This window comes from Caenorhabditis remanei, chromosome X, assembly GCF_010183535.1.
Source record: "Caenorhabditis remanei strain PX506 chromosome X, whole genome shotgun sequence".
Taxonomy (NCBI): domain Eukaryota; kingdom Metazoa; phylum Nematoda; class Chromadorea; order Rhabditida; family Rhabditidae; genus Caenorhabditis; species Caenorhabditis remanei.
The window spans coordinates 18,423,238-18,438,927 of NC_071333.1; the positions used below are offsets into that span (position 1 = coordinate 18,423,238).

The following is a 15,690-nucleotide window of genomic DNA, read 5'->3' on the forward strand; positions in this document are numbered from 1 at the left end:
TATCATTTATTGTTTCATTGTGTTTGTTCAGATCGGAATATCCGAAATATACCTCTATATCTGAATTCCTCTCTTACCCGTTCTCTCCCAGGAAATATAGGTAACCATTCTTCAAAAAAGGAAATGAATTGGCCACGGAGGCAGTTCTCACTGAACCTTCTTTACACTCCCAGCAGACATCAGAAAACAGAAACAAAAATGTTACACAGTATCAGAATCTCAACTACCCGGTCAACAAACTAATTGCTATTGAAGAAGTAAAAGAACCGACGTCCAAGACAATAAGATGCAAAACCGTTTTCCCTTTCATCTTTTCTTGACAAATAATGTGATAGCTATTCGGCTATTTGGGGGTAAAAGCAGCGGAGAAGTAAAAGACGAAAACTTGACCAGTTTTCGTCATATAGGTCAGAAAAAGAAGTTTTCTTTTCTCTCCTTGGAATTATTTTTGTTTTCTGTATTCATCCAGAATTTTCAAAAACTTATTTATCATTTTCTGTTATTATGATATTTGCAAGGAGGAACATTTTTCTCAATATTAGTTTTATAATAGCATCATTTTTTGGTAAGAATCATTTATTCAATGCAATCAATTTTTCTTGTTTGCTTTTAAGATGTTATAAATGGAATCGAGTACTTTGGAGTTTCGGTTGGAGAGTTTGGTGGATCTGGTGTGGATGGAGAAGTTTTCCTGGTGAACTCTACACATCTTCAGATTTTAGGCTTTAGGGTTGGTAAACCAAGTAAGACTATTTCGGACATAATCTGTTTACTTGTTCACTAAAAATTCCAGATCTACCACCAATTCCATTTGCATTTATGTCTGCTAGTAATGAGAAGAGCACTCCAAAAATCTACCAGTATCATTCATCACCAAATGGAGAGTGGCTTGAAAATTTGTGAGTTAATTATAATTTATATAATAACAGACATGACTCACAAATAGAACACGTCAATAATGGCATTCAGGGTGTCATTGGGAAGTGAGCAACACAAAACACACACAAGACTAATTGTGAAAATGACTGGCTCAGCTGCGCAGTGGAAGCAATTCGCAGTCGTCGATAACAGTGGGGTGAGTGGGAAGAACCTCATTTTTTTGGAATAAAAAGGGATTTTTATCATTTTTTTTTTCAGAACATCATTGCCTCCGTCAACTTAAACAAGAAACCTCCCCAACCATTCTGTTGCTTCGAAAGTGAACCGGATATGGGATTGTTCGGAGAATACGGAATAATTTCTGACCCGATTGAAGTGATTGATTCTAGAACACTGCGGATCCCGAGATTTTCTTACAAAGCTTCACAGACTCCAGGTACTGATAGAAAAGAGACTAGACATATGCGATTTTTCAGACGGTTACTTTTTCGCTGGCGCTGGTACAGACATTGACCAAAAAACTGGGAAGAAAGCGATGATTGTTGGCAGAGACTCCACATTGAAGTAATATTTTTCTTATTTTGCTCAAAGAATATATATCCTTATTTCAGTGCTTGCCCAATGCTAAAAGATATCACCGATCAGACTATGACTGTACGGTTGGACCGCTCTCAGACAATCTATGATATTGAATGGATCAGTGTCTTCTGTTACAAGTACTCGCATGATTTTGGGCACCTGGACATGGGATTGGTTGAGAATGAAGAACAGGTCCCACCTTACATTCCTGATGTGAGGACGTCGGAACCACCAAGAATCTCACAAAGATGTTGAAATATATTCTGAAAAAAATGTTTGATTTTTGATAATAAATAATATTACTCGTTTTTGGAATGCTCTATATTTATTGGCAAGACAAAATAAGTCAATTGCGTTGGAGAAAAAAGAAAAGAAATTAACGACGAGTTCCGTCCTCGAAGAAGATTCCTCCATCGATGGCGCAGTACTTGGGGCAGATTCCCTTCTCTCCTTCGCCTCCTGGATTTCCAGCTGGTCCTGGTGGTCCTGGGTTTCCATCGGCTCCTGGAGCTCCTCCAGGTCCTGGTGGTCCTTTTGGTCCGGCCTCTCCTGGTGCAGCAGTTGGGCTGGCACCGTCTGGTCCTGGTGGTCCTGCAGGTCCTGGTGGTCCGGCTGGTCCTGGTGCGGCTGGCTCTGGGTAGGTGCTTTCTCCGGCTGGTCCATCCTCTCCTGGTGATCCGGCAGCTCCATCGTTTCCAGGGGCTCCTGCTGGTCCGGGTGGTCCTGGTGGTCCTGGTGGCGATGGTGCGGCTGGGGCTCCGGCTTCTCCTGCTGGTCCGGCTTCTCCGGCTGGTCCGTCTGGTCCTGGTGGTCCGGGTGGTCCGGCTGGGCATGGTTGGCATGGTGGTGGTGTCTTAGCCTCACATGGTGCAGCGGCTCCCTTTCCTGGGGCTCCTGGTGCTCCCGGTGCTCCTGGCTTTCCTGGTTTTCCAGGCTTTCCTGGTGCTCCTCCGGAACCTGGTGGTCCAGGATTGCAGCATCCAGAGCATCCGCCTCCTGCTGGAGCAGCTGCTCCAGCATCAGCTCCACCTCCAGATGAGTATCCAGCCTGTCTTGCCGTTCTGTTTACAGCAACGTCGTTGTTGATCTCAGACCACATGTCTTGCACAGAGTTCTAAAGATTATAGTCATTAATATGTCCAAAAATAAAAATAAACTCACTTTGCAATACAAAGACTCACGATGGAGTTGAGTCTTCGTATTCTCAACATAAGTGAAGATTAATGGAAGGGTCAAACACAATGCGACTGCTGCAGTCACAGAGAAACCGACTGCCGAGTAAGCAATGAGACGGTAAGCCTTCAGGCGAAGATCGGTCGGAGAATCCATGGTGATTCTAGAATGCCAAAGCACGCCAGTTGAATGATTTAATTGGGAATTCTATTGCTTTTATACTATGGAGACCGTATGAGTGTTCTACTCAAAAACTGGTACATTCCATCAAGATAGTAAAAGATTCAAGTAGAGATATCGTAGCTTAGTTCAGTGAAAAGAAAACAAATCAGGGGAGGGGGTTTTATTATTTTATTAGGTGTTTAATGCAAGGACTAGAACACAGACACACATTTAATAAAACTATGAACAAGATTTTTATATAAACAAAAAGGAATGGGCCGAACCGGGGATTGAACCCGGGACCTCTCGCACCCAAAGCGAGAATCATACCACTAGACCATTCGGCCACATCTTTCTTTAATCTATTTATCTGATATCAATCATGCGGATAGAATATAGAGAACAGATAGGATATGTGATGAGGCATAGGAAAGACATGCGGCAGGTTGGAGGTTTAGTCGAAAACCTGTTTTTTCAGGAGGCATAGGTTCAATTTGTATGTTCAGTGAAAAAATGTTGAATGAAATCTAGGAATATTTATTTTCCTTACTTTTAATATAATTTAAGTTTTCAGACACATTCTCTGTCTCCCAATAAATCGTTTTCCCGTTATGAACAAAGTGCACGCCGTTTTTCTTCTGTTCTTCCATCCCTTTTTACCCTCTCCGCTGTCATTAATTTTTTTCCACTTGATACGTGCTCGATTGTCCAGTCTACCTGAATATTTGACCGCTTTCAAAAACGCTTCCACGGCAGTATCTTCATTTTTCTCGAGGAAATGAAACGAAAAGGTAGAATCCAGAGTTGTCTTCGGTCCCATCACTCAAAGCCCACGCTGATCCTCGCACACGAAGGACAAGTGTAACATTTTGAGGAAAATGAGAAGGGGAAAAATCTTTTTCGTTAAATGATACTTTTCTCCAGGTCCGCACGAATATGAAGTAAACAACTCAAAGGTGGTTGTAATACTGAGGAGAGAGCTCAAGTAAGATAACTCTGCATTTCGATGGAAACACGACACTGCAAGAAGACTTATTAGAGATCAGAGGATCCAGGAGAGACATCTCAATTTTTTTGGACCCGTGTAGCTTGAGCCAACACGAAAACTATCGTGATATCAGTCGGACCATGAAACTGAAAGGGTTTGAGAGATAACAATTGGACAATGCGGAATATCACCTTCTAACTTTTTTTTTCAAAAGCCAACAAGTGATCGTAGAAAAACTAAACATTTGATATCTACGCTTAGAACAAAATCAGTTTCTGAATAGTCGAGATTTTCATTTCTGAAATATGATACTCACGTTGTATCGTTTTCCGTTGCACCTATTCTCGTAGAAAAATATCCGTGGATTTTGTTTTGCGATTGTGTTTTGACGGGTTCAGATTATTTTTTTTTAATGTTTCAGTGAGCATAACAAAAAATGTTCATTGATTTTTGTGGCAGGTTAATTTTATGGCCTTTTGCAATAGGACATTGACAAATAGTCAACCGTAAAAACGGTATTGTAATTGCACCTGTAATAGAACGGCACCTGAATTTTAACGGAACCCCATCTATACTCGGAACTCATGAATATGATTATCCCGGTATTTTTTTATTCGGACTAGAATCATTGTAGTTAATAACCTCTAGATTAATGAATAGAATGTCCAAAATTGTTTTTCCGATAAATTTGTATGAGTTTCTGAAACCTCAAAATTTCTCTGATAGACGATTAAAAAATATAACGATATGATGTTATTTTTCACAGTAAGTCTATTTGAAAACTAGTTAATTTTGTTCTATTTTTCTCTTATATGTTCTTTGATACCAAAGAACCTTCAGATCTGATATTTCGTAAAAAGAAAAGGGTTGGTCAGGTCAAAGGTAGAGGCAACCCGACTTTTCGTCTTTTGCAACCTATCCGACCACGCCCCCTTAGAACACTTGCAATAATCTCAGCATACCTTTTCTATTTTTCGTTATTGTGTTTTTTTTCACTAAATTGTTAACAGAATATTTATTGCAGCGATGTCCGGCACATTCAAACTTGTGGTAATAATTCTGGTCGTTTTCTGCGCCATGCAGATCAATTTCGAAGGAGTCGTAGCTGCTGGATCCAATGAAGTAAGACGATACTGTGGCGCAAAGTTGTTCATGACTGTAAGCAAGTTCTGCAAAATTGGAGAAAACTGTGAAGCTATTACTGGTGAGCTTGAGCATAGCGCAATTCCAATATTTTTCAACTACTGAATATAAATTTTCAGATAATACACTCACCGAAATCTGTTCAGTTGGAGTTACATTTGTCAAAATCCAATCTCTCTGTTGCCAATAGTTTGAATTGAAGTGTCATAAGGATCCATTTGTCGACAAAAGCACATAAGTTACCTTTACCTCATCCTCCTCTCCTCTAGTCATAAATATATTACTGTTTTACTATTCAATATTCATTTTATCAGAAATATGAACAAAATAATAAATGTATTGTTAATTCAAAAAAGTTTTCAAAAAAGTCAGATGAAAGAGATCACATTAAAATATAGCGTATATCTACAAATGGGATGACTGGATAAGAGTGAAAGAAACTGATAGCATTGAGACGAATAGCATGAATTGGAAAAAGATACTTAAACAAAAGGATAATATGACAGAATGAAACTTGTAGTAGAAAATAAACTTGAAATTTGTTCCAAATGGATGTTATAGGCGTTCATTTGTTGAAATTGAGGGTTCTCAGCACACGAGGCTTTGTAATCAACGTTTTCACATTCAGGAACGGATGTTTGAGAGCAGCACGTGATGAGAGACGTTTTCCGAGGTCGTATCTCAGACATTGCTGCACAAAGTCATAGGCATCCAGAGACATGTATGGATTGTGTTGTTTCAGTGGTTTGCTGGGGTAAGTCGGAAAGGAGTCTTTTGAAATTACGGATTCACTGGGCCATTCCTTGCCAACTGGCGTTCCCATTTTTCTGAAAAAGAACTGGCTATTGAACTGCTAATTTTAATTTGTTCGAATTATATGTAAACTGAATTTCTTAGCAAATGAGATGTTAACTCGAAAATTATGTCACGGTTTAAAATGTTTTGTTGAAGTACTTAGTGGTGAGCCTGGTGAGATTTTTCACATGTTATCTCAATAAAATCAGAGTATCCAATTCGGACACTATTTCCCATAATTGCAAACCGCGCAACTCGCTTGAAACGCAATGTTGTGAGCTGAAAAATACACCGAAATGTAGATATCGGCAAATTCTATGTTAATGACGTACAACGGGCAGGATGGAGAATTATCAATGTGCCGCGGACAGGGAAACGTGCCAAAAACGCAAAACTACCAAAAAATCCATTCTAGCTCGGCCCGCGGCACATTAAAGAATAGAAATCACCGAGATCTACATTTTGGTGTATTTTAGGTTGTAATATTGAGTTTGAAGCGAGCTACAGGTCAGCCGGGTTTGCAAGTATGCTATTATCCGCTCACTGCCGCAAAACTCACTTGAAAATCTCCGCCAATTGCTGCGCTTCATCTCGACCAGCGAAAAGCGGCTCACGACTGTAGATTTCAGATATAATGCACCCAACGGACCACATGTCGACCGAACTGTTGTAGTACGACTGGAGAAGAACTTCAGGAGGGCGATACCAGAGAGTGACAACCTGAAAATGGGGTCATTAATCAAAGAAAAGAGCTGAACAAAAAAAAACTTACCGTAGTCGTGAAAGCAGTTGTATTTGAGTACTCCTTTGACAAACCAAAGTCAGCCAGCTTCACAGTTTGATCTCTATTCACCAAAATGTTCTGAGGCTTCAAATCTCTGTGAATGATGTTATGAGAATGCAGGAAATCGAGTCCCTTCACAATTTGGACTGACACGTATCTTGCTTGTTTCTCCGGAATACCACGGGGAATATTGCGCAAAAATGTGAACAGATCCCAATCACATCTCTCCATTATCATGTTAATTTTTATCACATTTTTGATGTTGTCAACTTGGTGGAAGACAGATTTCAAGCCCACCACATTTGGGTGGGCTTTCCTCGCCAAATGTTTCATCACTGTGATTTCACGGAGCACACTTTGCGGGATCCCTTCCTTGTCCGATGACATGTAGATTTGTTTGAGGGCGTACTGAAACAAAATGTTATTTATTTTGTTGCAGTCTTTTTGAAATCCTTACATCTTTCCCATCACGAATACTCCGAACGCGATACACATGTCCATAGGATCCTTTCCCGAGTGCCTGAAATGAATTTCGTGAGTCTCCAACGCCGTTTATCTCAAATATAATAGTCCAAGAATGTTAAAATCACATCAATATACATATATGTGTGATATCCAAAAGGTACTTTTTGAGTAGAAAATTGAAAATGAAGAAAATCTAACAAGGGAATTCTTTACAGGTAATTTCGACTACACAGAGTCCATTTCTGCAATCAAACCGGCTAATTGTCACTGCGAACCGAGTTATGGGCCCTTGAACTTTTTGAAAGGTTAAGTTTTCTCACATGGAATTCCGATTCGGCAAATGGTTTGCGAAAAGATATTCTCATTTTTCTAACGTTTGACATGGATTTCCAAATTTGCCGCAGATACGCCAAGTGTTTGAGAGCTTATAACTCGGCTCGAACAGTCATTTAGGCGGTTTCGACGGCAGAAATGGACTTCCCGTAGTCGAAAATATTTATAACTGAATTTATAGACTGTTTGAAAGCAGCCGCGTCACAAAAAAGTCAGGAAAACAAACTTATTTTTCATAAAACCGGTAACTGTGACTATTATAGAACATGTTATTTTGTTTCTCTCTTTCTTATACAATTTTTTTCTCTCAGACGATTTTTCACATTTTGTTTTTATTTTGCTTTTCTAATTACCGGAACTCCCTTAATGTAATGTTGAAACTCCAAGGAATTCTTTTTCAAAATTTTTTCTCGATGAAGTGTGCTCAAAAGTGTTATTTTGATTTCTTATTGCTATTTGGATATATAATCTGATGTCCCTCCCGCTAGAAGGTTTCAATTCCTATTTAGAGAAATTTGAAACTTTGATTCCTTCCATTCTTCTTTTTCTTCTCACATTTTCCCTCCATTTTTCTTTTACTCGTCACTGGCGCGGAGTGACCGACAAAAAATCAAACAAAGTCAGCACAAATACCGAAATGTTGCCATTTGTTTCCCTTTAACGACATTTTAAAAGAGAGCATACTTTTCTGATAAGAAAATTGGTGTTTGTTTAATCAAAATCGTTTGTTAAAACTGAAAGTTACGTGAGTATACATACCAAAATGAAGAGTTTGGGGTAGTAACCGTGACAACCAAACATTTGTGTAATATTTGTCTTGAGAGTGGCAAAATCTACGGAGAGGGTAGGAAAAAGGTCAGTATTTTAAGATGAAGATAAGATAATAGACTGACTACTTTTTACGCCGTTTTTCAACAGAAGGTCATCAAGTTCATAAATCTGCTACAGTAACCCAAAAATTTATATGGCAGCATTTCACAACCCAACTCTCAAAAACTAGATACACTACAAGAATCTAATGCTTAACCCATATGTCGCCATATGGCAAATGACCTCACAACCAAATTTTTTTCGCGTGTGTGTGTTCAAAAAAATGTTCAAAACCTTGGTCACAGTTTTTATTGGTATACTGTAACTTTTGAAAACCTTACATACCTGCTGAATTTGAAAGTCCTTCATTGTTAATGGCACCGCCCTTGACCCACAGTTCATATTGTTCATCATCTTTTGCAACCGGAGCATTTCCACTCGGTGCTCCTCTCCGTATAAGTTTTCGGACATTTTGGGGATTTGGGTTGGTGGTCTGAAGTTCAAAATTTTGGTTTTTTGGAAGAAAAAAGTGAGAACCAAAAGGATTGCCAACAAAGAATAGAAGAAAACGAATTCAAATTCTAAAACCAAATCCCGCGGGCAAAAAAAGAGGAGAAAGCGAAGAAGACGGTCGGAGGTGGTGTCTCATCCTTCTTGTTGCGAAAACCTCCACTGTCGCACTACATATAATGAGGGTTTAGAGAAAAAAGGGGGGAAGAAAGGGCAACCTTGGTCAAAAAGACGGTGTGTGGGCCAACGGCCTGTATTCGAATGTAAGGAGGTCTGTTGAATGAATGGTGTCCCGGAGGGCCATCAGTAAACGCACCATCGAAGTCAATCTGTCATTTACTCTTCGTCTCCCACACTCTCTCGGCCTCTATCTCATCGCTGCCACCCCTGGGGAGGAAACACGGCAACCGCGCTCCAGTGGACTATTTTTCATGTGCTTGCACCAAAATACATTCTCGTGCTTTTTGTTGTGATATGGATTTCGCAAGTTTTAAGAAACTTGTAAAGTGAAATTAAAAGATTGTGGTTTCAAACATTTCCTAACTTTTCCAAAAATATAAACATTTGAGGTTTTTACACGTGGCAAAATGTTAACAACGTCATTTCATGAATTTCCAATCGTTTCGTTCCGCTTTTACATTTTTCTGCCTTAAACCACTATACAAATTTTCAGAACTAAAAATGAACAGCTTCAAAAACCTGTTTTCTTGTCTGACGCCCTGTTTCGACTGTGCGGAGGGGTCCAGTTTTGATAGTGTGCCATACCCAAGATTCAACGCAGTTTACCAACCGACTGTGAGGTTAGATGTCGGAAGAATGGGTAAGATTTGATAGTTTGTTGGAAAAAAAAACACAGGGCCTCAACGATATTTTTCAGGTAAAAACGTGGTGATTTTGAAAGAAGGAGAAAGGATTTGCGGTATTGGAGGAGCAATCGCAACTGTGCCAATTGTTCAAAACAAAGCGTACTTCCAAGTGACTATACAACAAACTGGTGAGTGTTTTAATTGTCTAACTAAAGAAAGAAATGATTCAAAGAAACTAAAATTATATTACTAAAACGGCTGTATTACCGAGAAATGTGAAAATTTTTGTTTTTGACATTCTTTTGGTGTAGAATTGGTTAATGGCACGGATGAGCAGATTTTCACAACAAAAACACTTTTCAGGTATCTGGGGAATCGGACTCGGCCAGAAACAATCCCCCTTCGATCAAATTCCGTGCACAGAGAAGTTCTGGGGAATAAGAGATAATGGAGATATCGCGAAAGAGAATCAACTGGTAGCAAAAATGGCAAAAACTGTGGAGGAAGGAGATGTTGTGGTATGTACACCAACTATTAAAAATTTAAACTTAAAATCCAATATATTCTTGAAAGGGAGTCACCTACGACCATGTGGAGCTCAAGTTCTATGTGAATGGGAAGCCAGTCGAGGATGTTATCACTGGAGTCAAAGGACCGGTAAAGATATTAAAAAAGCGAATTGTGTTCCTGATGATCTTGTTGAACGGAACTTATGTGATTAGAACATGTGAATGTTGACTGTATTCGGATTAGAAGTCATATTTAAGATTAGTTATATGGTTTCTTTCTAAGACCTGAAGTTAATCCAGGATTTGCAAAGCTAATAGAGCTTCTGACTGCAGTTTATATAGCCAAACATCTAAAAAAGATAACAGGCCAAACCAAAATTTTACTTATTTCCAGGTGTACCCCATGGTTTACGTCGATGACTCTGCAATCCTCGATCTCAAGTTTAAAAACTTTACGGAAGCACCGCCACCTGGATTTGGAGAAATTCTTGTGGAACAAACTATACTTTAATATTCATTCACAATTTTCAGTGATTTCCTTTCCAGTTGTGACCATGTCATATTAAATTAAAACTTTCAATATACATAACTTCCTAATTTCAATAAATGACTTACTTAAAGTATGAAAAAACTACAAAATGAAACAAACGCTGCAGAAAAAATGAAACAGTTCAAACAGCTTATTTTTATCAATGGGTAGGAATGAAAGTTAATGTTCGCACAAAATATTTTCGCGGATGGAGCAAAAAAAGTAAACATTTAGTGATAGTGAGTGCTGAATCAGTTGATTTTGATTACTTCACAAAATAAGTTGCATAGTTTTTGCAAAAACTGTCAATGTTAAAGTTTTTTTGGATTATGTGTTAAGTGAAATGTTTTCATCGCAGCATCAAAAGACCTCACTTAAGAATTTATTTTGAGCTGCTCGGGTGAAAAATTTGGGTACTTGTAAACAATGTTTTAATTGGAATTACTCCAGGAAGATAATTCAGTTTCGAGATTTTCTCGATTAACAATATAAACAGGACAGAGTGAATTTGATAGAGTGCGGATAACGTGAAGACAGAAACTTATGAACACTGATTATACACAGATCTGTCAAAAATTGGGCCGGCCCGGATTTAACAATGAGTACTCATTTTTAACACACTTTTTTGAAAATTTTAGAAATTTCAAAGTAAATGTATTTAAATTACCTTTTGTATGAAATTTGATTTTAGTCGAAAATTTGACTTCTTTCAAAAAAGCAATTTTTGATTCAAAACGAGCCGTGACGGGCTTTACACATGTTTTTTAATTACAGTGTTCGCGGTTCTCAACTTTTGCACTGGGATAATAATCTTCTGCAAAAAAAATCGAAAGAAAAGTATCAATAAGGCATGAAGTGGTTAAAAGTGCATGTTCACAAATAAAGTTCAACCCCATCTTCCCTTTTAGTAATATAATAAAATGTACCAACGACCACCAATGATATGATAAAGATGCACTTTTCAATACGTAACGACCGAGTAAACTATCATACCTAAAATTTGAGAACATCCATCTGCATCGAGTAATAAAGGTACCACCAAGAACCGATCAGCGAATTTTTCTAAAAAGTGACACCCCCGAGCAGCAACTATCCACCAGACATAGTTACCACCAGGTACGGCAAGAACAAGCCGATACGAGAAGAGACTGGAGGTCATTCTTTTCCAAAAATGTTTTGAGTACTAACTGTCACCCTTCTTAATTCTGTTTTATATTCCGCTTTTTTCCAGTGATCTCTCTGACACATCTAAAAGTGCATGTCGACCAGTTTACAAAAAAGTTCAATCCCATTTTCCTTTTCAGTACTGTAATAAAAAGTACCAACGACGACCAATGATATGATAAAGATACACTTTTCAAAACCAAACGACCGAGGAAACTATTGTATCTAAAATTTGGGAAAATCCATCTGCATCGAGTAATAAACGTACCACCGAAAATCGATTAGCGGCTTCTCCTGAAAAGAGACACCCTCGACCGTGACACCCGCAACCAGCAACTTTCCACCAGACAGAGTTACCACCAGGTACGGCAAGAACAAGCTGATACGAGAAGAGACTGAAGGTCATTACTTGAGGAAAATGTTTTGAGTACTAACTGTCACCCCTTTTCTTTCTTAATACTGCTTCATTCGCTTTTTTAGCAATCTCTCTGATATATCCTGTTCAGAATCCGGTTTTTTGAACATATGTCTGCTGATATGTTCTCAAGATGTCCGAAAAATAACAACACATGATTTCTTTAACGGATACATTTATCATCAAGCAGTCGGAACAGATGGTGAAATCAACTGGACACAATGATAAGAAGAAAACTTCTGGGAAAACGATAAGGTCTTGGGATATCGGGAAAAACCACAGAATGAATAGATGTATCAAATGTTACAAGGTGAAAGTGGAACAAAGAAAGAAAAAATCAGATTTTTAGCGAGATTTAGAAGGGGGGAAGACGGTTCAGAGGCGGGGAGGGGGGGGGGGAAGAGGTCGAAATATTATCTCAATTATTATAAATACTATAATTATTAGATGAGGACACATGAGAACAAGCAGTGACAGCAAAAATGAAAATTTCTGCGAGGCTGGCGGAAATGGGGGATTTGTTCTGAGCTGGGGCTGCAGAATACAATACAAGACAGGACAAATATAACCATGTTGAGGGGGAGTTGTCCCAATTCACCGAGTCTCTAGCAGAAAACTAGTGGTTACTTTTCTGGAAGAGAACGGTGAATCTGACAAAATACACATAAAAGTTTGGAGAGAGGAGGACCACGGGTAGAAGGGGGAAAAAAAGAAAAAAAGAAAGAGGACACAATTTTTTAGGTGAAACTATACACATTCGTTAAAGAAATCAGCTTCAACGCAGCAATTTCAAGAGTCAATTTTAGATACCAACGGAAATTTTTTGTATTTTATTTTTTCTGAGTTTTTTTTTGAATTTTATTTTTATGCATTTTCTGGAGAATTTTTCAAAATTTTTTTTTGGTATATCTGTTTTTTTGAAGGGGAGGGGACAAAGAAGAGAAATTTGAAGAAAGCAAAAAAAAAGAAAAGTTTTGAATTGCAAAAGAAAAATGGAAGAAGGGAGAGGGGAGGTTGAGGTAAGAAAAATTGAAAATTGGATGGGAAGTTATGAAATGAGTGCAAACTGAAAACTGCTTTCAGTATAGAAAAGTATAGCCAACAATTTTTTGATTTTGTGAGAAAAAAAGAGAGCTCTGAATATCAGAGAATGGACAAGTGCGCATCATGGATGCTTAGTTTCCAACAATTGTTGCTGCTGGGCCGTTCGCGCTCTTCTGTGCATTAGAAAGAACAGTGAAAGCTTCCTCAACCTTGCTTCTGAAGAGATCCTCGTCTTGGAGCATCATGATCAACTCAGCATTGTCAATCTCCAACATCATTCCAGTGATCTTTCCAGCCTCCTTGTGGTTCGGGAACATCTTCTCAATAAGCGCATAGATACGCTCTCCCAGAAGTTGCTTCTGCTCTTGTGGAGCAGCCTGAGCAAGCATATGAGAAGTGAGTGTCTCTTGTCCTGAGATGACGATTCCAGATTGCCCTTGTTGCTGTTGTTGCTGATGAGTGTGTGGCTGTTGTTGATGTTGTTGGTGTTGACGTGGTGGTCCTTGGTAGAATGGCTTCTGTGGTGCACCACGTGGCGCTCCTCCTTGCTGAAATGAACGAGCAATAAGAAAATTGGATGGAAAATCATCAAAAATGAAAGAAATTAAAATTACCTGACGAATTGGAGCTCCTCCCAACTGGGCTCCTGGTCCTCCGACACGTGGTGGTCCGGTTGGTCGTGGCGCCATTCCGTATTGTGGGCGACCGTCGGCGGTGCGCATTGGTGGACGTCCTTGTTGTTGTGGGTACGCTTGACGTTGCTGGTTGAATGGATATTGCATGAAGACTTGGTTGTTGAACATTCGCTGTCCTGGTGGTCCACGGATTTGAGCCGATGGTGGTTGGAATGCTGGACGTCCTTGAGCCTAAAGAAAATGAAAGAAATTAGTAAAGGTTATTTTCAAACTTGTCAAATTTTGGCCCGACCAGGCTTTCGGAAAAAAGAAAAAAAAATCAAAACTTCGCTGAAAAAAAGCTTGAATTTAAAACCCCGGGCCGACGGGTCAAGCTACAGGCCGGCCCATAAAAAGGTTGTTATGGTTATGTTTATGTTATGTTCATGTTTAGGATGACTTACCGCCATTGGATTTTGCATGAAGTATCCTTGCTGTCCTTGTTGATAGATTTGAGTCATTCCTGGAACTCCATTGGTTTGTTGTCCCATACGAAGAGTTGCAAGTCTCTGCATGTATTGAGAAGCTAATTGAGCGCGACGATCCTCCTTGCGTTGAGCAAGTGCCACGTAGAGTGGCTTGGCACCAATCATCTTTGAGTTCATCTCAGTGACTGCAGCGGTTGCCTCCTCTGGTTTCTCGAAGCAAACGAATCCGAATCCTTTGGATCTTCCATTCTCATCAACCATGACTTTGGCGGATGTGATGGATCCGAAATTGGCAAAGTGCTCACGAAGACCGTCATCTGTCATCTCCTCTTCAATGTTCTTGACGTACAAGTTGACTCCTTGGTAACGTTGGACACGTTCTTGCTTCAAAGCCTCATACTTTCTTTTAAGCTCAGCGGTACGCTCGGATTTCTTCTGGGCACGGCAGACCGACAACTTCAAATCGGTTCCTTCCAAAGTGCTCTCGTTTAGAGTGTCAACAGCTTTGATAGCTGCATCTGGATCAACGAAGGCGACGAATCCGAATCCTTTTGGTTTTCCAGAATTATCGGTCATCACAACAGCGCTGGTGATCTCTCCATACTTGGAGAACATCTCGGTGAGCTTCTTCTCGTCAAGGTGGTCTCCAAAGTTCTTGATAAAGACATTTGTGTACTTGAGCCCGCTCTCTCCGAGCTCCTTCATGCGTTGAGCGCGTGGTTGGAACTTTCCGACGAATCTAAAGCAAAAAAGTTATATTTTCTCTCCAAATGAAAAAGTCCATCTAACTTACACTTTCTTGTCAGAAAGAAGCATTCCATTGACTTTCTCAATAGCAGTCAGTGCCGAGGCCTCGGTTTCAAAGTGAACGAATCCGTATCCTTTGCTATTGCCCTCCTCATCTGTGGCAACTTTGCAGGAAAGAATGTTTCCGAAGAGTGAGAAAGTGTCGTAGATCGACTTGTTGTCAATGACGCGGTCCAAATTCTTGATGAAGATGTTACCGTTTCCGGCACGACGAGCTGCTGGGTCACGTTGCGACCACATAATGCGCATCGGGCGTCCGTGGATGACCTCGAAGTTCATGGTGTCCAATGCACGCTCAGCTGAAAGCTCATTAATGATTTATTTGTGTTTTTGAGCATTTTTTGTGTTGTATTCAATATTCACAGTAATTTGAAGAAAATTGCATCTGTTGCTTTCTTATTCTTAACCACTTTAATTATACTAGGACCCATATTTGTCAAGACCCTGCTTCAAAAAATGAACTCTTTTTTCAATTTTTTTAATTTTTTTGATTTCTCATCGAAAATATAAAATTTTTTTATAATTTTTCAGAATTTCTTTAAATTCTCAATGATAGTCAAAAATTCGACTTTTTCAAGAAAAACACGAAAAAATTTGAATTTTGGCGTTAAGTACCCGGGCCTTGACAGGTATGCAAATACCATAGTTTATTATTTCTATCCATTTTTAGTTTTTCCATATTTGGAATATTTA

At 39.3% G+C, this 15,690-nt stretch overlaps 5 protein-coding genes across 5 annotated transcripts; 3 read left to right on the forward strand and 2 right to left on the reverse strand.

Moving 5' to 3' along the window:
• Nucleotides 1-819: 819 nt before the first annotated feature.
• Nucleotides 820-1,713, forward strand: GCK72_025721 (uncharacterized protein; the record flags this gene model as incomplete). The annotated part of the gene is made up of 4 exons (XM_053736458.1): nt 820-899; nt 970-1,075; nt 1,138-1,358; nt 1,491-1,713. The coding sequence occupies 4 exons, from the start codon at nt 820-822 to the stop codon at nt 1,711-1,713; spliced, it is 630 nt and encodes a 209-aa protein (XP_053580024.1).
• A 121-nt stretch (nt 1,714-1,834) lies between these two features.
• GCK72_025722 (uncharacterized protein) lies at nt 1,835-2,787 on the reverse strand (the record flags this gene model as incomplete). Its single annotated transcript, XM_003105604.2, has 2 exons — nt 1,835-2,572; nt 2,620-2,787. 2 exons carry the CDS (start codon nt 2,785-2,787, stop codon nt 1,835-1,837), a joined length of 906 nt encoding a protein of 301 aa, XP_003105652.2.
• A 2,020-nt stretch (nt 2,788-4,807) lies between these two features.
• Nucleotides 4,808-5,114, forward strand: GCK72_025723 (uncharacterized protein; the record flags this gene model as incomplete). Its single annotated transcript, XM_003105573.2, has 2 exons — nt 4,808-4,985; nt 5,044-5,114. 2 exons carry the CDS (start codon nt 4,808-4,810, stop codon nt 5,112-5,114), a joined length of 249 nt encoding a protein of 82 aa, XP_003105621.2.
• Nucleotides 5,115-5,489: 375 nt separating this feature from the next.
• GCK72_025724 (uncharacterized protein) lies at nt 5,490-8,582 on the reverse strand (the record flags this gene model as incomplete). The annotated part of the gene is made up of 5 exons (XM_003105549.2): nt 5,490-5,751; nt 6,279-6,439; nt 6,492-6,911; nt 6,961-7,023; nt 8,457-8,582. The coding sequence occupies 5 exons, from the start codon at nt 8,580-8,582 to the stop codon at nt 5,490-5,492; spliced, it is 1,032 nt and encodes a 343-aa protein (XP_003105597.2).
• A 720-nt stretch (nt 8,583-9,302) lies between these two features.
• Nucleotides 9,303-10,447, forward strand: GCK72_025725 (uncharacterized protein; the record flags this gene model as incomplete). Its single annotated transcript, XM_003105433.2, has 5 exons — nt 9,303-9,441; nt 9,499-9,615; nt 9,791-9,945; nt 10,001-10,084; nt 10,331-10,447. 5 exons carry the CDS (start codon nt 9,303-9,305, stop codon nt 10,445-10,447), a joined length of 612 nt encoding a protein of 203 aa, XP_003105481.2.
• Nucleotides 10,448-15,690: the final 5,243 nt, after the last annotated feature.